General features: G+C 40.0%; 1 protein-coding gene across 2 annotated transcripts in view; it reads right to left on the bottom strand.

Moving 5' to 3' along the window:
• Positions 1 to 21,188, bottom strand: part of Slc12a2 (solute carrier family 12 member 2) — a 68,155-nt gene that overhangs the window by 24,431 nt on the left and 22,536 nt on the right. For both annotated transcript variants that reach the window (XM_087593547.1, NM_031798.2), the window contains exons 7-17: positions 20,795 to 20,903; positions 18,266 to 18,393; positions 18,081 to 18,165; positions 16,584 to 16,735; positions 14,205 to 14,312; positions 12,959 to 13,082; positions 12,195 to 12,296; positions 10,778 to 10,933; positions 9,545 to 9,644; positions 5,413 to 5,524; positions 3,303 to 3,443 (exon numbers count right to left, since the gene is read on the bottom strand). In XM_087593547.1, the coding sequence (XP_087449673.1) occupies positions 3,303 to 3,443; positions 5,413 to 5,524; positions 9,545 to 9,644; positions 10,778 to 10,933; positions 12,195 to 12,296; positions 12,959 to 13,082; positions 14,205 to 14,312; positions 16,584 to 16,735; positions 18,081 to 18,165; positions 18,266 to 18,393; positions 20,795 to 20,903 (1,317 nt within the window). The remainder of the gene's footprint in view (positions 1 to 3,302; positions 3,444 to 5,412; positions 5,525 to 9,544; positions 9,645 to 10,777; positions 10,934 to 12,194; positions 12,297 to 12,958; positions 13,083 to 14,204; positions 14,313 to 16,583; positions 16,736 to 18,080; positions 18,166 to 18,265; positions 18,394 to 20,794; positions 20,904 to 21,188) is intronic.

Genomic DNA, 21,188 nt, shown 5'->3' with positions numbered 1-21,188 from the left:
TTTGCTACTAAGACAAAACTATCAAAGGGAAAGATTCTCCCTTTCAGTAAGTTGTCTTCACTTTCCTTACAATGTCTTCTGCAGAAAACATCTTAATTCTGGAAATGTGCAATTTATTTCTGTTTTAAGCCTCATTCTTTTGATGTCATAACTGGGTCTACTGCCAGGTCCAACGTCACAAAGATTTAAGCTCTGTTTTAAGTTTTAAGATTTAGTTCACGTTTATGTTCGAGATACATTAAGTTGTTTTGTCTGTGCTTTAAAGCGACATCTTTAAATCAGTTTTTTTCTTTTGCAAAACATTAAATGAATTCAAATATTTATCAAAGGCCTGGCCATGTGCCACTGCCCTATGCATTTGGGATAATTAGGAACAGGAAGTAAAGCTATCCTGCAAGCTTACATTCATCTTAATTTGTTCTCATGTACAAATATCTTTCTTTAGGAGACTAAGACTTTGCTCAGTGTTTATAACATCCTTCTCTTAAGGGTTAATAAGGACTACCTCGCCTTTTTCTAAAAGCAAAACTATCTGCCAGGTGGCTTAACCATGACATCAAATACTTTTCCCTGCAGAGTGGTGGTAGTCAAGAGTGCTGAACTGAGCCGAGCATTACTTTCAAGAATGACAGCTGTTTACCAGCACCAAGTCCCAAGATGGCCAGTAACTTACTGATGACACTATCAAGGTCATGTTCTTGCAAAAAAGAAAAACTATCATGTTATAATCCTAATATAATTAAAACGGCTTGTTTGGTGTTGGTGCTAGGGATTGAATTCTGGGTCGCACATAAACTAGAAATGCATGCTACCACTAAGCTGTAGTCCCTTAAAGCTCTAATTTTATAAAACTAGGCATAAACACCTTGTAAGATACTCGAAGTACTTAAGGCTTTCAATGGCATTGCTACAATAACTCCCCTAGGATTGTTCAATTTTTATCATTCCCACATGCATCTCTCTCGCCCTCAATCCTTTACTCAGGGTAGCATTTCCAGAACCACGAAGCTCGCACCACTGACGCTGTGCAGGCACCCACAGCTTCTTACACACACCAGCCTTTCCTCACACACACCAGCCTTCCCTCACACACACCAGCCTTCCCTCACACACACCAGCCTTCCCTCCCACAGTGCTATCTTTAGATCTTCAGCACAGTTCTCTGTGCACCTTGTGCCAGAACTCAGTGACCAGAAGTACATGTGTTGTGTCAATTTCTATGTGTTATCACAACCATAGCAGAAGGAAGAACAGGCTGTAGGGGTTTTCAATTTTGCCTTCAACTACTAAGTAAAAGTATTTGCAAATATTATGGCTAGCTACATAAATTAAATAACAGCAAGGGAAATTCATTAGATTCAAAATCATGGAGAAAGTAAATATATGACCTATTTGTTTGGGGGTTGATTTATTTGTCTTTTTTGTTGTTTTTCATTTTGGGGGTTTTTTGAGACAGGGTTTCTCTGAAGCACTGGCTATCTTAGAAATCTGTAGACCAGGCTGTTCTCGAACTTACAGATCCACCTGCTTGTGCCTTGAACCTTACCACAAATCTGTTTGACTGTGACAGAGAAACAGAAATTTGTGTGCTAATGAGTTTTCTTTAAGGAACAAATTCCTTCATAAAAATTACACTGATCAACCACTCAAAGGAAGTTTCTTGTGCCCGGATCATAAATTTCAGTTTTCTTTACATGTAAAGAGGTGTGTACACAAAACCTAGTTTTGTTCTCTAGAGACGGAAAGAGTCCTTTAGGTTGCCAGGCTCTTGTCCACTAGTGACTGTGACATGAATTTCCATAACCGTTCAAAACACCCAACTTCTTTGTACGGGGCAGCAGTGGTCCTCGTGGACATGGGCGCAGACAGAGATGCTGTTAGTTCTGCCTCTAGCCGTCCTCCCTGATTCTCTGCACTCCTTTCTGTTTTGCAGCTGTGGAAGGCTTCCTTATACCATGTATTCCAGGATGACCTTGACTAATGGTAATCCTCAGCATCCCACACTCTGGGATTACAAAGGCATACACCAAACCTTGGTTCAATATGGCTTTTTAACAGTCTTTGTAAGGATTTATTTCACATCTTTTTCATAGACCAACAACTATTACAGATAACCCTTTCAAACCACATGTATCACACAGTGAATTTTCTGTGTAAATGGGTCTCTCTTCTATTTTGCCATTATTAAGTTACAGTAGTTTCCATATACTTAGCAACCCTGCCCGGTGCCTATCCTTAAAGACTATTGATCAGTCTAAACTAAATTCTAAGATGTGCAACAGGATGAGCTGAGGACAGGGCTGGAAGCCTCACTCCACATTTAACAGAGCTCCATGGTCACAGGTGCTTCTGCTTTTACTGTTTGGTTGGTTGGTTTTTAAGGTTAAAGTGGTAAACACTTTATTAGTCAAGGTCATCCTGGAATACATGGTATAAGGAAGCCTTCCACAGCTGCAAAACAGAAAGGAGTGCAGAGAATCAGGGAGGACGGCTAGAGGCAGAACTAACAGCATCTCTGTCTGCGCCCATGTCCACGAGGACCACTGCTGCCCCGTCTCAATTTATACTCTCTTCAGGACCTACAGCTCAGAAGTTAGGTAAATAGTTTGGTCCAAAATCCAAAATAAGAAAGCAACAGCACTTGGGGTTGGGGATTTAGCTCAGTGGTAGAGCGCTTGCCTAGGAAGCGCAAGGCCCTGGGTTCAGACCCCAGCTCCAAAAAAAAAGAAAAGAAAAGAAAAAACAAAACAAAACAAAACAAAAAAACAAAAAAATAAAGCAACAGCACTAACACTCACAGCTGGCACTTATCCTAAATTTCCCATCGTGGTGCCTATAAAATCCATACAGTGAAAGAGAAGTCTAAACTTAAGAGCTAGCGAGTAAACAGAAATATGAAGGACAGGGATTTTCTGAAAAGTCAAATAAAGATAGCTATGGCCCAACATTTTAAAAACAACCCTAGTGGGCAGAGGAGGTGAGAAAAGCTAACAGAAAGAGACTTTTGGCTCAGGTGACTTCCAGATAGGCTCTTTGTGTCACCCTACAACACAAAATTTCTGGAGATTTCTAAACTATAAAACAAAAATAGCGATTGAGAGCTATCTTCAAATGATCTACATTTACATTACCACGAAGGGGAGGGGTTGGGGATTTAGCTCAGTGGTAGAGCGCTTGCCTAGCAAGTGCAAGGCCCTGGGTTCGGTCCCCAGCTCCGAAAAAAAGAAAAAAAGAAAAAAAAAAAAAAAGAACTAGAGAGAACGTAGGAGCTTTAGTCACATGCGCCCATCAAAGACCATCACCTGCATCAGGTACTGTGCACCTTCCCGCAAGTCATCTGCGTGAACCGGAGCGTAGAAAGCCTTCATTTTGTTTTTAATGAGCCATCGCTGATATTTGGCTTGATCAATGGACATCTCTTTCATAGCTTGTCTTCGGGGACCCTTTAAATTAAATTATCAAGATTTTTATTTAAAATACAATCCATTTTATCCAAATCCACGTACAGAGGCCACCCTCTCACAGCAGTGTGCAGGAATGTGCTGTTAAGTGCTGGGATGAGGAGCAGTAGCGCCTCATGGTCTCCCGGGAAGGGACTCTAATACGGAAGGTTATACAGCACTGCTGCTGCCGGGGAAGAGAGGCCGCAAACAAGATTTTAAAGCAAGTATCTCAATCCTAAATTAATGAGAGAAATCTGCAATTACAAAAATGGAAAAGATTACACAAAGCAAAATAAAAGGCCTTCTATTCCTCTATAGAAAGTTTACTAGTTTGCTTCTTCTTTGGTCTAAGTGTCTGGGTTACTAAATCACAGTGACATGAGAATATCATTGAAAATCGAAGGAAAACATATTCTAGCTGAAGCAAATGAGCTTTGCTAACCAAGGATTCCATTTTCATCCTTTTATGCAACATATAAAACTTGTTAGGCACAAATATTAATACAAATTTTTCAAAGTACTTAAAAGTATTTATCTTCAAAATAACTACGTAGAGAAAAATACAATCTTTCCTAAGTATGTTGCCTTTTTTATAACATCTTGGGCTCAAGCACTAGCTTCAAGGAATGAGCTAGAGACAGACTGGAAAACTCTACACACCCTAACCATACATCTAACCAAGGGCTCTCTACACAAGCCCGTGTGCGCACCGATGCTTGTGGCCTGGGCTATGCAATAAGAGCAACTGTCGCAGGTGGTGCAAAACAGTGCACAACACATTCCTGGCACCTAAATGAGTGGGCAGAATCTGAGGAAAATGGCGCTCTAGTTTTTCTTTTTTGTACACCCCCTCATCCCCTGCCCATGGCCTATCATTTATTTGTTACTCTTAAAGGTGTATTTTTAATTGGGCTCAGATTTAGAAACAGTGAAGACAGTCGACATTTCCTGGCAATCTGTTCCTCACATTTTTCTTTGGCTTCCCTTCATTCTCTTGGCCAAATGGTTATTTAATAAATTCTGCAGCCTCCTCATTTTCTTAGTGTTGTTTCTTCAAAGCAGCACATGGGCCCTTGTGTCACAGGACGGGAGCAGTAACATGCTGAATCTTGGGTGCGCTGGCCTGGGCTTCCCTCCATCTTTGTTTGGTGGTTTCTGCTAAGACACTGGCAGATGCCATCATCTTTAGAAACCCAAATGTCTTCCGGTTCTGAGTAGTTCTCCTCTAGGAATCCCCCTGCCTCCATCTTGTAACCAAGTTGAGAGCGCTCAGACTGGCATCCAACAAAGTCTCTCCAACAGGCGTGAGCCCTTCGAAGCTCTCCGTGGCCTGTCACAGGAGTGCTGCCTACTCAGCAGCAGGCACCCCCTGCTGTGCATCAAGACTCCTGGCTTCCCACCAATGAGCCGCACCACAAAACCCTGCCACAGCACTGGCAGCTACCTCATAACCATGTGCTCCTCACACAGAGCACCAAGTCTGTAGCTCGCATCAGCGAATCCCCAACAGCCAATCAGGAAGGAGATGGTCAGCTTCAACTGAACACAACTGATCAGGAGGTGCCGCAAAAGAGTCACCTTAGTTTCTTATGCAGAACAGGTGTGTCATAGATTCACAATTATTTTCAATATTGAGAATGATTTAAGAGAAAAAATGCACTACCCCTTTGGGGTGAAAACATATTATTTTAGACATTTTACTTACTCCTCGTTAAAATAACTATAGTTCAAAATATCCAGGTCTTTTTAAAAATGTTATTTTGTAACTGTTTAAAGAAAAGGGAGTTTTGAAGAAAACATCTCAAAAAAAAGAAAGAAAGAAAGAAAGAAAGAAAGAAAGAAAGAAAGAAAAAGAGAAGGAAAAATCCTACAGATTTTCCTAATGATTTCTAATCTAGAAGGTCTATTAATCACAGTCCGATTGAGGAGTCAAAGGCGTTTCACTATAAAAAACAAGACTGATACATACCATATGCACATGGCCACAGATCATTAAACCAACATTTTTCGTGAAGTCATGAACAAGATGCAGTAAAGCAGGCCGTGAGTTTGGAGAACCTGTCATTACAAGACACTGTGGCCTAATTTAAAATTAAAAAAAAAAATTAGAACAGTTTGAAATTTTTATGTAGTTTCTCTAAGATCTAAGGCTACACAAGAACTTTAAAAATTCATCTTTAATCCTTCCAAAGAACCCAAGTTCAGTTCTTAGAAGCCAAGTCAGGGGCTACAACTGCTTATAACTCCAGCTGGCCATTAAGGGCCCCACAGAGGGGCACATGCACAAATACACATACATATAAGCAAAGGTTTAGAAAATGCAAACCACCCAAATGGTTCTGCTAAGATGGTCTCTCAAAATAAAAATAAACAACAACAAAGAAGCCTTACAACAAATATGTTACCAGATATATACCTCTACAATAACAAGCAATTCTACTGTGTCTCTGGGAATACTATAGACATTACCGTGTTTAAATGGAATAACAAACTGTCCCAGTCACTTCATAGATCCTGCAAAACTTACTGAGCACAACTAACCCATAATAGTAACAGGTAAGTTCCATGATGACATAGACTTAAAAATCAACCATCCATCTAGTCAAGCTTCCTCTTCAGAGTGTTGGACAAGTAAAATCAAATACAGCAGTTTGATCTGTCTAGTTCAGTTAGTTCTACTGGGCTAAAATCTTTTAATTCTAGCTAATAATGAATGGCAAATGCCAAAACTGCACTCAATTATCTATATAAACATGAAAGTTGACAAGATATTTATGTCTTAAACCATTGTCTTTTTGGTTGGGCGTGGTGGTGCACGCCTTTCATCTCAGCACACAGGAGGCACAGGCAGGCAGATCTCTGACTTTGAGGCCAACCTTGTCTAGATACCAAATTCCAAGACAGTCAGGACTAGAGAAGGAAACCCTGACTTGAAAAAAAATAGATTTTACTAACTAGAGGAAATCAATCTTGTTTATATAATAGTCAGTATCCACTTTATCCACCAAATATGACTAGTGAAGTTCCTTAAATTTGCCACCTCTATAATCAGACAAAAGCAAAGAACGACTAGAGCTCCGATGGTAAGAGCTTGGAGAAAAGCTCAGCAGGTAGGAGCACTTCCTTTTCTTACAGAGAACCATGCAGGGTTTCCAGCACCAAGGCTTGGAAAAGGAAAAACCTTTCAGACTGTAAATTTAAAATTGGTAAGGTTGGGGATTTAGCTCAGCGGTAGAGCTCTTGCCTAGGAAGCGCAAGGCCCTGGGTTCGGTCCCCAGCTCCGAAAAAAAAAATAAAAATAAAATAAAATAAAATAAAATAGGTGATTAAACACAGTTCATCATTTTAGAGGATTTGATGCCCTCTTCTGATTCACAGATAGACATATACGTAAAAAAATATACATATACATAAAATAAAACTAAATAAGTCTTTTTAAAATTAATTCTAACTTAGATACTAACTTTTATAGTAGTCCCTAATAATAAAAACATTAACGAAGACTTTTAAAAATACTGACTTATAGGGTTGGGGATTTAGCTCAGTGGTAGAGTGCTTGCCTAGCAAGCACAAGGCCCTGGGTTCGGTCCCCAGCTACGAAAAAAAAAAAAAAATACTGACTTATTTGGCATTTTAGTAAAGTAGGTTACATATCAAGTCTGTCTGAGAAGGTTGTTTTGGAGTAATCAAATGTAACATCATGGCCCAGACTGCTCAGTGCCCTCTTCTATCTGTTTAGCTTTGCAGCTTCTGCGGGTGGCGTGATTTTCTAGAGGGTAACACCCCCCCAACACACGCGCGCGCACACCCACACCCACACACACACATACACACACACACACACACCTTCCTAGAATAAAATAACTGTGAGTAACTTACAACCTGAAAGGTGCTCCTTTTCCAGGCCTCACTACTTAAAAGTAGTTCTTCCTGTATTCTTCCTCATAAGCTAGATCACGGATGTTTCAATCTGCCTGCCTGCCTGCCATGAACCATCCATGCCTGGACATCTACCAGTGCCTTTCTTACTCAACTGTTGCGTTTTAAAAAGCTTCCTAGTGGGGTGATTTAGAGTCTCCTCTTAACGATTCTGTTAAAGTTATAAAATCACAAAACTCATGAAATAAACACCAGAGAATACAGCACCAAAACACTGAAAGCTATAATAAAGAAGCAGAATGGTGAAGGAACAAACTGAGACACTAAATGAAAACCTAACACTGTGAAGCTACTGATTCTAACCCTCAAAGGCGGCAGCATGAATTGCGAGCAGCCGGGCGTCTCCAAATATCTCTGCCAACTGTATTGAAGCTGAATCAGAGACACCGAAACCAAGAGCCCTGGTCTCGTGTGCACAGAAGAAGCAAGCGGGCAGTGCCCAGGCCCCTCCATCACTCTGTGACAGCTGCCTGCGTCTCCTCAGCTAAAGAGGCCTCTGTGGGCCAGACCCTGAGGTAGAAGGGCAGGCTCGGCGGTCTAAAAGGAGAGGACTCAGAAAGTTGTTCATGGGCAAAAACTCTGAGACCTGCACCTCCTTCCCCTACCTGGCTCTCAGAATTCTGGTAACAAGGACACACAAACAGCTTAAAATATTCATTTCTGAGAAATCTAATCAGATCAAAAAGAAAGCCTTTAAGATATCTTAAATTCCCCAAGGAATGAGCAAAGCCACATTAATCTGTGTTAAGGACCTGACTGGCAGACCTCAGCACCAATGCCCAGACGAGGAAGCGAAGAGCTGCACTTCAGATGAATCCAAGAACCAAGCTAGAGAAAAAGGGACAGTGAGAAAGAAACTTCAAGTAACCTATGTTTGGGAATACTGATGAGGGCAGAGGTAGATTCAAAAGCCAAAACCAAAAACCAAAAACCAAAACAAAACAAAAAGGCAGAGGGTGATTAGTTCTAATAAAACAAAAAAGCCAAAAAAAAAGCAAGAAATTTACACTGTGTCCACCTTGTTTAAAGTCATAAAAACATAAATGTTACATATGAATTATATCACAGTAACACCATAAAATATATTGGAAGTATAAAAAGAGCATACCCATGTGCTATGACCAGAGAGAGGGACAATGACAGCTAAACAAGCATGGGAACACACGGCAAGAAACACAGCTCTATGAAGTCTCCCAGATCTCCTCTCTGTGCTATGTTATTAAAACTTCAATAAGAACTAAAGTTCACACGCCTATAACCTCAGGACTTGGGGGTGGGTATAGCCAGAGTCCTTGAGTTATGGGACAGTTGGGCTGCATAGACAAATAAGTAAACTGCAAAAAGCAAACTGGGAATAAAAAAAGAACTTCAAAAAATCCATTTATAAGTACACATGAGTTTTTGCTGGTTTAAAATTAATTGTGACTTTCGTTCATATCTTCATTTATGTTACACAACTTACAAGAGAGTAATTTCTATTTTTTGTCATACTTGACATCAACTGCCCAGAATATGCTAACATTAAAGACTGCTGACAGGGTTTGCACTTCTTCCTCCCCAGCCCGTCACAGGCAAAGCTGTGAAGTCTAGGGACTCTTCACTCTAGACAAAGGCACCATAGGTGAGCAGGCGCCCACACAGCAGCACCGGGAGCAACCGATCTTTAGTCTTAATAAAACTACAAGAACAGACACACCAAAACAGTCCTATCCTAGGCATCCCAGCACTCAGGTAACAGAGGCAGACAGATCTGAGTTAGCCTGGTCTACGCAAAGGGAGTTCCCAGTCAGTCAGAGTTATACAGCGAAACCCTGTCACAAACAAACAAACCTCTTCCTCTGGCCCCTGCAGGCACCAGGCACGCACATGCTGCACAGACACACATGCAGGCCAACATCTACACATAAACACTCTTACAGAAACTTATAAATAGATATACAATATGAACGGTCACAAAGAGAAAAAACTGTCTTCAAATGACAGTTCCAAAACTTACAAAATCTTTTTCAAAAGAAGGTAACCTTTATGTAATTTGGTTTTGAGTAATTAACTGCTCAAGACCACCCAGAGTATTGTGTACTCCTCCACACAGAACATTACTGAAGAATGAAGGGTGTAAGGATGGCTGACTTAGCGGGCAGAGAATGGTACCCAGCACCTACCTGAAGTTTTTCACATGGTCCTCCACCCCGGAAAGACGGATTGAATGCTGCAGTGCGCTGAGGTAAGTCAGCGCTTGTGTGGAGGATCCCCAGTTCACATCTGTGGGGAAACAGCATCATATAGAGTAACACCAAAGGCAAAGGATTCAAACCCAGGAGACTGACAGCAAATTTTCATGTTAAAAATGTAAAATGAACTACTCCTCTAGAACCTCACACAGTTCCGGGACACAGCACAGTAAGGCTATCGTCATGCCTGCTGTTACACTTGAGGAAAGGCTTAACGTACGAAAGGCTTGAGGACAGCACTGCAAAGGAGCACAACTCCAAACAATCCCTTAACAACTGCAGCCTGAAGGGAGGGCGGCTTTAAGTACAGTAAACATGGTCAAGCTACGTGAACATGACGATGTCCTTTCCCGTTGAATAAAAGGCTTGGGCCTTAAATGACTTTAAACACTGGAAGTGTGCTCCTGGGACATTTCAGAGGAAATGTCTGACTCTAAGAGTTAGAAACAGCGCCTTTGCCCATCCATTTCTGGAGCCTCCATTTGAACCCAGAAGCTCCTCATTTCACATGCAGGTTAAATAGCTTCACCACTGTTTAAAACGACCGTGCTTTAACTGTTCATCTTCCGCTTTAACCGGTGGACCAAACTTCCCTAACTTTTTCTGACAGATCTTTTTTTGGTGTTCTGAACCAATCCTAATAGCACTCAACCCTCATAAATGTAGAAAATGGTAATCGCTGACTCTCAGTTTAAGAACAATTATATTTACATATTTTGGAAAATATCTATCTGTATATCTTTCCAACATTTGAATTCCATGCTACATAGCAGTTCTAAAACAAAAAGAGGCAACATACACACACACACACACACACACACACACAGCTAGTAGCCACAACAGTGCTGCGAATCTGGAACTTTCAAAGAACAATTTTAGAACATGCTAAGTGCAACAGAATGTTAGTGTATTTTTTCTTAAAATAAGGTTAGTCATAATTAATGGGTGAGAATGAAATTCTATAGGAATAAAACATCTTAAAATAGTTTGTTGACACTAAATGTAGTTCAAAAAGAAAAAAAAAATCCTTACTTAGAAAGGGGGTATTTTAAATTTTACATGTGACACTTTTTCAAATATACGAAAGATGCTTGAATAAGAAAAGTTACATAAAAACTTGTCAACATTTTCTAGTTTAAAATACTAAAACCAAAGTCTACTGACCTGGCTTTTTGTAAGTGACATAAATGTACAGTCCAAGAACTATCACATACGTGAGCAGTGCAGCCCACCAGTTAATGACGAACATCACTATGCAGCAGAGAATCGCTCCAGTAAGGGAGATCCACATGTTGTAGTACTTGAACGCAGGACGCCACCCTAACGAGGACAGGAAGAAGACATCGCTCAGATCTCTCTCTGCTTTATACAGTGGTGCGTAATTGTGTATAAAATAGCTTTCTTTGGGGCTGGGGATTTAGCTCAGTGGTAGAGCGCTTGCCTAGGAAGCACAAGGCCCTGGGTTCGGTCCCCAGCTCCGAAAAAAAGAACCACAAAAAAAAAAAAAAAAAAATAGCTTTCTTTATGGCTGCCACACTCAGATGACCTCAAGTATTAAATGCAAGCATAATCCCTAAACAGTAAAGTCAACGACTGTTATCGATCACAATTGGTTTTGATAATTTTTAACGACAAGGCAATATTTTCCTATTACTACATCTTCTCAGTCCTTTAGTCAAAACAATCTTTTAAAATGTAAATCAACCTACCACAGTGAAAACTAGAGAAATGGTGTACACAGGAAAGGCCTCACCCTGACCCTCTCTGACCCTCAGCATGACACACTCGCGCTCTAATAGCTCGATGAAACATTTCAAGAAACCTACCCATCGAACCAACTCTAGATGTGAGCTCACTCATACCTGTCCATTGGTGTTAATGAACTTAAACTACTCGTAAGATGTTAAAAGATGATGTTCTAACTTGTCACTAACAGCTAAAAATATTTTTAATTACATCAATAAATTTTTATTTTGAAAGTAAAGCTGAGGCTCAAGCATGTATGTTCACACTTCCTTCTTCTAAGAACCCCACGTGATTTAGCCTGTTCTGATAAACTTAAGTGCTTCGGTACTTTCCACACATTCACTGATTTTCAACCCTTGTCTGTTCGTAACAAAGGCCCCCGCATGGTCCTTTTTAAGTTAATAAAGACCCTTATGTGAGAATTCCACAGAACTCATTGTTAAAAATACATTGGAGGCTGGCACTTAGGGTTCAGTGGTAAACTATGTGCTTATCAGGCATGAAGCACCAGGCGGAAAAAATTTTAGAGGGTTATTAAATAAGGACAATGCTCTAAGAACTGAATCAGGTACACAAATAGTAAAGACATTTTAAAAATAGGGAATAATTATTTAGTATGACAAATGCCGTTGTCAATGTTCTGAAGGAAGTAACAGTGAAGGAAGGAGGAGCTTGTCATCAGTGCACTTCAGGGTAGAGACCTTGAATTTGATGTGACAAAAAGAAAACACTTTAATGAACTAAACTCACACAAACCAAGTTTTAGAATTGTGAAAATTGTTTCCTCTGAAATAAAAGCTACTAATACATTCAAATTCTTAAAATGTAAAATCACCTGGAGACTTTGCAAGTGACGCATGGAATACAGAAAAGTTGATTAAGGCGTATGATGCGAGAAAGAAATTAGAGATAATTGGAGCAATGACATTCAATTCAGCTGCAAAAAAAGAAAAAGAAGAAATTTAATGGTATTGAAGACTTCAAATTTTGAAATATTTCTAGTTTTTAAACAGCATCATAAGCACCCTTAAATCTACCACAAATTGAAACTTAGATCTTGTATCACAACTGATGGCATAATTGGACTTTCAGTCAACTAATCTGCCTGGCTACACAAAACTCTTTAGAGTCCATGCTGTGTTAGCAGTGAGGGGTCCATAGCTGTACGTATGTCAGAGGCATTATCGTTCTTGGGGACACCAGCAACCTCTCCTTTACACTGTCATTGCATGGATTTCAGGAAAAGGTGCATGCCCATAACCCTAGTCCTTACAAAATAGAGGCAGGACCATCAGGAATTCAAGATTATCTATGGCTGCAATAGCCAGGCTGGGCTACGTGAATCTTAAAAAAAAGGGGTGGGGGGGAGGCAGGAAAGAAAGAATAGGGACAAAAAAAGAAAGAATATAATATTCCTTTTACCCTAATTTTGCACAATGGAATTAAGTTTAATAAGTAATATCAGGTACTACTATTTGCAATATTTTACTTTGATTAGAAACTAATTAATATACATTAATAACTTAATATTCATGATTACAGATAACACTATATCAAAACATACCAAAACCTACATAATATACCATTCATAGAACTAACCAATTAAGATGAATCCAAGTGCAATTAAGAATGTTAAGATGTAACCACGAAGAGGTTCATTATTTTTTCCATAACCTTTCGCAAACATCTGGAAAGCTGGGTAGATATTGTCCTTACATAGAGCCTAACCCAAGGGAAAAAAAATACAAACATTAAAACAAAACACATAAAACTTACGATGTGCAAATCTGCAAACAGTTAAAGTATGTTAACCAAGAATGAAGTCCAAGTCTCTCCTTTCCGATACTATGTTTCCTGTCTCTCGGTGCTGCACCGACAGACTATAAAGGACAAGTGAACAGTTCAGACAGCTGAAGGCTAGATGGTTCCTAACACTGCTAAAGATTTTGTTTGTCTTGCTCCATCCCATGTTAAAACTCTATTTATGAAGAATCGGAGAAGCAGTCATTCAAACAAAGTACAATGAAAAACCCTAAAAGTTGGCATTATGATACAGTGTACCTAAGGCTTTAAGAAAACCAACTCCAAATCTGAAATGAAAATGATTAAAAACCCGAAGTATAAAGTTGAACTACTTTTCTCCCAATCCTAACAGATATTGTCTTAAAAGTCCTATTAGACAACACTGCTATACTTCTTGCTACAAATACAGTATTAAGAGCAAGGCTAGAAAGTCAACACTTATCACTGTCAGATGCTTAATGACCACCATAGGAAGCAACACTCATCCTAGCTATCACGGCCTCTACTACAGTCGCTGCACTATGAGCCACATAAGATAGTCAAGTTGGCATCATGTTAACTGAAACCACTATTTACAGTTCTGATTTAGAGTCTTACGCTGCACTCCTAACTTGACAACCATCCTAAACTTTAATGCTAAGTATGCCAAAAACAAAACCCACCTAATCCCTAAAATATTTTTAATCCCTAAAATATTTATTTTATCATTTTCAATTATCTATGTGTCTGGAGTTACAGCTGATTATGTACACCCAGTGCACATACTGGAAACTGAATCTGGATTCTCTGTGTGAACCTGTACTGCTGAGCCATCTCTCCAGACCCTCCAATCATCCTTCCTAAAGACATTTCAAGGCTGTACCTTGACAGTAGGAAAATGCACAAATGTTTTTAGGGATCTACACAGCATTTATGTAAATAAAATTTACACCAATCTTGATATATGTATATGCAAACAAACACATGAGATTGATAAGGTAATTTATCTGAATTTGAAATATTATTTTAACATCTTCAATAACAATAATATGAAAATATTTACCTGAAATATTTTGGGAGCACTCACAAGAGATGCCAGTGCTGATGAGAGTGTGGCTGAAAAGATACCCGCAGAGATCAGGGGTGCAAATCCTGACACCATGCTCATCACCTTGAATAAATGACAGAACAGAGTAAATACTCACAACTTGAGGTTTCTAATAAAGAAAACTAATACTAGAAATAATCTGATAGGAATCTGGTAATAGCAATGAGAAGTAAATTACAAATTATTAAAATAGGTCTCTGACTTAAAAACCCTTTCCTCATAAATTTTCAAATGCACAAATGACGGAAACTGTGGGTAACGAACTACCAACTACACAACACCAGGTCTCAACCAAACACAACGTGGGCCAATCCCACACCACGTTCCAAAGACTCCTGGCTTTTTAATGCATGAAGGATCAGTCTGTATCTCTTAAGAGGCGAAGACTTTTTGAAAAGTCTAACTACAGCCATTAGTCAGCTTAGTTATCTGAACTTTTCTTCACAGTATCCCTATGTTGTCAGCAATCAAACTACCCCAACTACCCCATTTTCTTGGTCATTTCAAGACAGGTTTGTTTGTTTTAAACAGCTCTCAAAAATGTCTGCTGTTATTTGGGTAATGTGGTTTTCAATATTTGTAATATATGGTCATACTGTTGAATTTTTCTAATTGTTTTTCCTGCCACACTCTGGAGCTCCTATCCTATATCCTGTGATGTGCTGACTCTATCTCTCTATTATGTAACTCATTTCTCTCATCTAGGTTCTAGAACACTGATGGTTAGATCTAGCCAGTAAGTCAGACTGAGGTAAGCTCTTATGAAAGTGTACTCATACATCAAGAGGGTTTATTTGTACGGGCTGTAAAAGTAATGTAGGTATGAAGTTTTTTAAGTACATAACAGTTAAAGGTAAAAATGCCAAGCCAAAAAGATTATGATACAAATTCTATTCTGCTTCTAAATACCTGGGATACAGGAAGTTACAAGCAAAAGACAATTAGTCACACCCTGATAAGTGACGAAGGTTACATGTACATGCAGTATATTGCTTCCCCTGTGCATTGTGCCCAAACATTTCTGCACATGCATGTGCACTCCTCCCACACTCAAGAGTTAGACATGAAAACTTCAGGCTCAATTCTCAGAAGCACTGTCCTTTGCACAAACACATCAGTATCCTATGCTTAGTATCAGAAAATACTGTAGGAAAAGTCAAGTAGGACTTCTGACTTTCCAGTTTATGTTTTCCCTCAGCACTTCTAAAATTTAATGGTGAATAGGAGTAGAAAGGACGTAGTGACACTGACTGAAAATAGGGGCTCCATCACTGTTGTCCACCACATACAGCAGCAAAGATGACAGGCAAGACAGCTGTCCAAATGAAGCGCTGAACGGAAGTAAGGAACGCTAGCCTGACTGCCGAAACGTGCGTAAACACAGGACCAAGTCCAGGACAGACAGAAGTGTAAGAGCTCAGGTGTTAGGAGCTTTGACTTACAGAATGTTTGGAAGGATTAGGAAGTGTGTCCTTGTTGGAAGCCATGAGTTGTTGGGGTGGGCTTTTAGGTTTCAAAAGTCTACCCTAGGCCCAGTGTCTGTCTCTCTCTGCCTGCTACCTGAAGATCAGGAATTAAATCTCTCAGCTACTTCTCTAGCAACATGCCTGCCTGCGTGCCACCCAGATCTTCACCACAATGACAATGACCCATTCTACTTCCCAAACGCTGGGATTACAAGCATGTGACATTTCACCCAGTTTGTGTGGTGCTAAGGACTGAGACCAGGGCTTTGTGAAGGCTAGACAAGCACCTCCCAACAAGCTACATGCCCAGCTCTATTGATCAGTATATCTTAATAGTTTATTTATACATAAACAATAAAGGTACTACTAATTACTAAGAAGCTAAAATTGCTAGAACTATTTTGGAAGAAGTTAATCTGACTTCAAGACTTACTATATATATATACATACATTCACACATACACACACACACACACACACACACACACACACACACAACGTGAATCAGGACTGACACCGATGAACAAATACACCCAAAGCTCAATGGAACAGAGCAGACAGAAACCAGAAACAGACGAGACGAAATGACTTTTATGAAAGATGCTTGTTTCATGGTCTTCTGAAATAGTATAAAATAGGATACCCATGTGCTACAGGTATACACACTGTACACTAGAGTTTACTTTCCCCTTTTGCCTGGTTAATGATGACAGGGTTTAGTAGTAAGGGCAGAAATTACAGTAAGTAGAAGGCAGAAAGTAACAACCGTCTTCCCTAATGGACAGGGACATTCTGAATGGCCAGATTTCAGGTGGTCTAAACCCTAGATAAATACAGAATGTCTACATCATATTAGCTCAATGCTCACCTGAAAGTTGTTCATTAGCCCATAAGAACAGGTGTTGCTTTCACAGTAGGAAAAGTCAAAGTTTAATTTGCAGGCTGCAGAAGTACAGTTAGTTAGCTCTGTTGTAATGGTGTCATTAACGTTCCCAGTGGCATCCCGGACAACACAAGAACCTAAAGCACAAGTGACAGTGAGAGTCAGTCACGTCTGCATTCCTCCTAAAACTACCCCTCCACTCCCGAAGAGATTGCAGTGCTGTATAGGCGACACTTATAACAGCATTACTGCATTTACACACAGCTTGACTCTGAATGAAGTCAGACAAGTTTTGGGGTGACTAAAATCTAAGTAATGAACTGAGCCTTCTATTTAAAAAAAAAAAAAGTGTGTTTCCACAAATGCAGGAAACCCTTGTATAAATATTTCAATCCCTAGATGGACTACAGAGCACTTGGCTGCTTCTGTTTCCCTCTACCTTTCAACCATGTTGGCAAAAGCACCTTTCCCTCTACATACACTTGAGACCTTACAGGATACAGGACAGACAAGAGCCCTGTATCTCCAATCAGCTTGCAAGCAGTCATGCTTCCATGTCCTGTGCCTGTTTCTTTGGAAGACAGTCACTGTCTATGCTAGGCTAGGCACACTGAAGGGAGAGCCCTGCCTCTGTGTCCTGAGCAAGAGGATGGATCCCACAGTGCCATTACACCACACCTGACATTTTGGGTGATAAAGGAAGGTTCTGTTGCTCTGAACTAGTCACTGGCCCCTCCTGAGCACCCAGGGGCGGCCACTGCTTACGTAGCACAGATGGAATGAAGTGACCATGAGGTCCAGCAACCGAGGAGGGACAGACATGTCGGAGATGTGTCCTTGGCAACTCATTACTTTAAAGGTTGGAACGTAAGCAGTTACTCCCTCAATTAAATTAAAAACAAATTTAATTTAGCTCAACTACATAATATAAGCACTTTTGCAAGTTTTAGGGAAGCATAAATTGTGTTAAATGAGTATGCTTAAACGTATAGTTGTTTTCCCAAACAAACTTCAGAATTATGTATTAAGAATATATTATATCCAAAATCATTTTTAAAAGGCAATTTGGCCCATCAGTTAGCATTTCTAACTTTTGTTCAGTTAAATTTCAAAATTACACTAAGAGATAGCTATGAGATTTGAAAATAGAGTTCTGTTGCTACTTTTGAACAAAATAACTTTTAAATGTGGTAAAATTACATTATTCTTACTAATTATACATGGAAACCTCTTACCATGAAATTAATAAATCCAGAGCTTATAATTTTGTTTGAGAATGAATAGATGCATGTAGAACAGGGTCCCGATCCTTGAAGACTGTATTTAATATTAAAGATTAAGAACAATAACTAATTTAACAAAGCAACGAACTCTCTGACTTTTCACCAACACTACTGGAATAGCAAAGGTGGAAAATGATGTAGTACCACTTACGCTAGAAACTCGGTCAATTCCTGAGATAAATAAACCAAGGCTATTTACCTACAGACACTGCGATTCCTATGTAAACCACTGTCGTAATCAAAATGGCTAAGAGCGTTCCTTTGGGTATGGCTGACTGAGGATCCTGAAAGACAAGAAGACATTTTTAGTCTATCTCTAAAAGTAAATGCACACATGTCATTCTGTTTCACATCAGTAATGATACAGTTCTTCACAACACTTACTGCAAGGTCACCCGAGATGTTCGCCCCAGCTAGAATACCAGTTGCAGCAGGAAAAAAGATGGCGAATACAGAAAAGAAAGTCTCTTCTTCTCGAAAATCCGGTCCAAAGTTCTCACTAAATATTTCAGCTACAGAAGATAAAATATTTTGGAAATTACTAGACAGCAAATAAGACCAAAATAATTTAGGTTAAGAGTAATCCGTATGTATGGTCTCCACACAACTGCTCATCCTTAGTTAATGATAATTCAGTTATCAGTGCTCCTGTTTTCTGGTGTGAAGGAAATCAAAAGCTGACCTAATCTTTGTTATATCCTACTTTTTGGCTACCTCTTACCAGTAATTTAAAGAAATTCTAAACTTAATTGTTAACACTAACTCAAACAGAAATCACAAGTATAGATCACTAACCCACTCTCCACCAAACAAAACAAACAAAACCAGAACCACAAGCATCTCCCAAGAAAGGAGGCGGGGGATACCTGTAGCCAGTCTGCCCCACTCTCCACTGCCCACTGCCACTCCCAACTATTTTTAACATAGCTTTCCCTATTTCCTGACCAGATATTTTTGGCTAAAAACTAAAATAAACAGTCTACAGGAGCAATTAAAAATTAAAATACAACAATCTCCTGAAGTTAGTTTGAACTATGAAGACACCAAGAGAGAAAATACAGTTGGCAGGCCAGGACCAAGACAAATGCAAGTGTGCCCTGAAAGGAAGGAAGAGTGTGGTGGGTAGTTATCTCGTCACCTTGACGAAAGCTATGCTCACGCCAGAGAAGGGAACCCTAATTAAGACACTGCCTCCTCCACAAGACCCAGCTGCATGCAAGCCCGTAGGACAGTTTCTTAATTGCTGATTCATTGGGGAGGCCCCAGTGCATTGTGGGTAGTGCATCACTAAGCTGGTGGTCCTGGGTTGTATCAGTAATCAGCACCCCTCCATGGCCTCTGAATCAGCTCTGCCTCCAGGTTCCTGCCTTGTTCTGACCTCCTAGGATGATGAACAGGAATATGGAGCCAAATAAAGCCTCTCCTCCCCAAGCTACATTTGGTCATGGTATTTCATCCCAGCAGCTGTAACCCTAAGGCCTAATCACCTAATGGTTTTCTGGTTTCCAGAAGACCATCCTGGATGTGCCTGTAGCAGAGCTCCTGGCCCGCATCTCTGCTTACCATCCTTCTCTCCTCTCTTCTCAGTCTCAGACTCCTCCTACTACTAAATGACATCTCCATCTTTCCCTCTATTTACAGTACACATGTCGTTCTGTCCACTTACAGCATATAAAAGTTTAAGCCAGAAACCCTTTCCTGTCCAGCTTGCTTTCTGGTCATGGTGCTTGCCCATAGCAGCAGTAATCCTAACTAGGACAGGGTGAGAGAGGTGATGGACTCGGCAACCACCGCTGAGAGCAGAGCAGCAGGCTCACAGCCGAGGAAAGCCTTTCACAGAGGAGAAGGATGCGACTCAGAAAGGAGGAGACAACCATCTATGCTGTTCTATGTCAGTGTGGCTTAACGGAAGCCCGCTCAAGGATTACTAATCACACTATCTGATTATAGTCAGATGGAGACAAGGCTATGCACTGTCTCAAAGTATCACGTATTAAATGGCAACTTCCCAAAAGGGAAGCCTCTCAGTCATCACATCAACAAAAGGATAAAAATTAACATAGCAGTGGGGAGACCAGATCAGGACCTTATTCTGGGTGCTGAGGACACATCACTTACAAGCTAATATAAACAAAACACCTGGAGAAATGACCGCACAGATAAACAAGAACTGTCATCATTTGGAAGACCAAGTTTAATGAGACCGAAGATCACATAGTGAGTCATGCTTTGGCTTTGTTGTGAAAAAGGCAACCAACTCAATGCAACTGACCCTGGAGGCCCATGAAGACTGAGAAACACTTGTGCATCATCCATGCATCTGACCAAAGGTACATTTCCTAAACTGCCATTTTCCTTAGTAGATAGGAGGTGACGAATTTAGAGACTAAAAGTCATGATTTTTACAACTCCTGTCTGCTTTTACAATCCAGAGCACTTTTAAACTCTTATGTTTAAAAAGTCACATGCCAAGTAAAATTCTGGTTAATGACAGATAAGTAACAGGTTCTGTAACTTTATCCAGTCTGACAGCATCACCGACATTTTAGAGTAAGTAAACCCTAGCATGTATGCAACAATAAGATCACCTAAAGATACATGTTTCATAGTCCCATTACAAGAAACACAAACTGGACACATGGGAGACATGCTGGCACCTTCTCCTCAGTAAAACTGGCTTCTCTACTCTCTACCACCTGCTGCTGTTAATATTCAAACACAAAAGATAAAAATGAAAGTGATTTTACTCTAATTGTACAGACTATATAAAGAGGGCAAAACCTGAGTCATTAATTAGTGTGAATCAGCAGACCAAACATAATTACAGGATAAATTACCTAAAATGTACTAAATTTAGTTATCAGCAGAATGCTGTAATTTGCACTGAAGAAAGTATTCAATCTTTTTACTTACATTTATAGCCAAAGAAACCCTTGGGCTTCTTGCTGTCCAGTGAGATAAATGTTCCTATGACGAAGTCAGCGATGGCCAGAAGAAGAATCACCAGAAGGACGATCTGAGCCTGTGGTTTTACACACTGAAAATCACAACCTTGTCTCTTGTCCTCACTTCCATTACACAGATAATTTGTCTTATTTTGTCTTTCTGCCAAATGTCTTAAAGAATGCAAAGTATTCAGTAGGTACTCAATAAATGCTGTTACATGAATAACAGCTCCTAAAGAACTGTATTAAAGCTAGATGCAGTGTCGTGAGCCTGAAGCTTCCCCTTGTCAGATAATATGCAGACAGAAGGGTCATGAGTCTGTGACTAGTCCCAGCTCTGAATTATTAGTGAGACCCTGCCT

Source organism: Rattus norvegicus, chromosome 18, assembly GCF_021556685.1.
Source record: "Rattus norvegicus strain SHRSP/BbbUtx chromosome 18, alternate assembly SHRSP_T2T, whole genome shotgun sequence".
In the NCBI taxonomy this organism is placed as follows: domain Eukaryota; kingdom Metazoa; phylum Chordata; class Mammalia; order Rodentia; family Muridae; genus Rattus; species Rattus norvegicus.
Note: the sequence above shows the minus strand (reverse complement) of the source record. Positions and strands in the feature narration are given on the sequence as shown.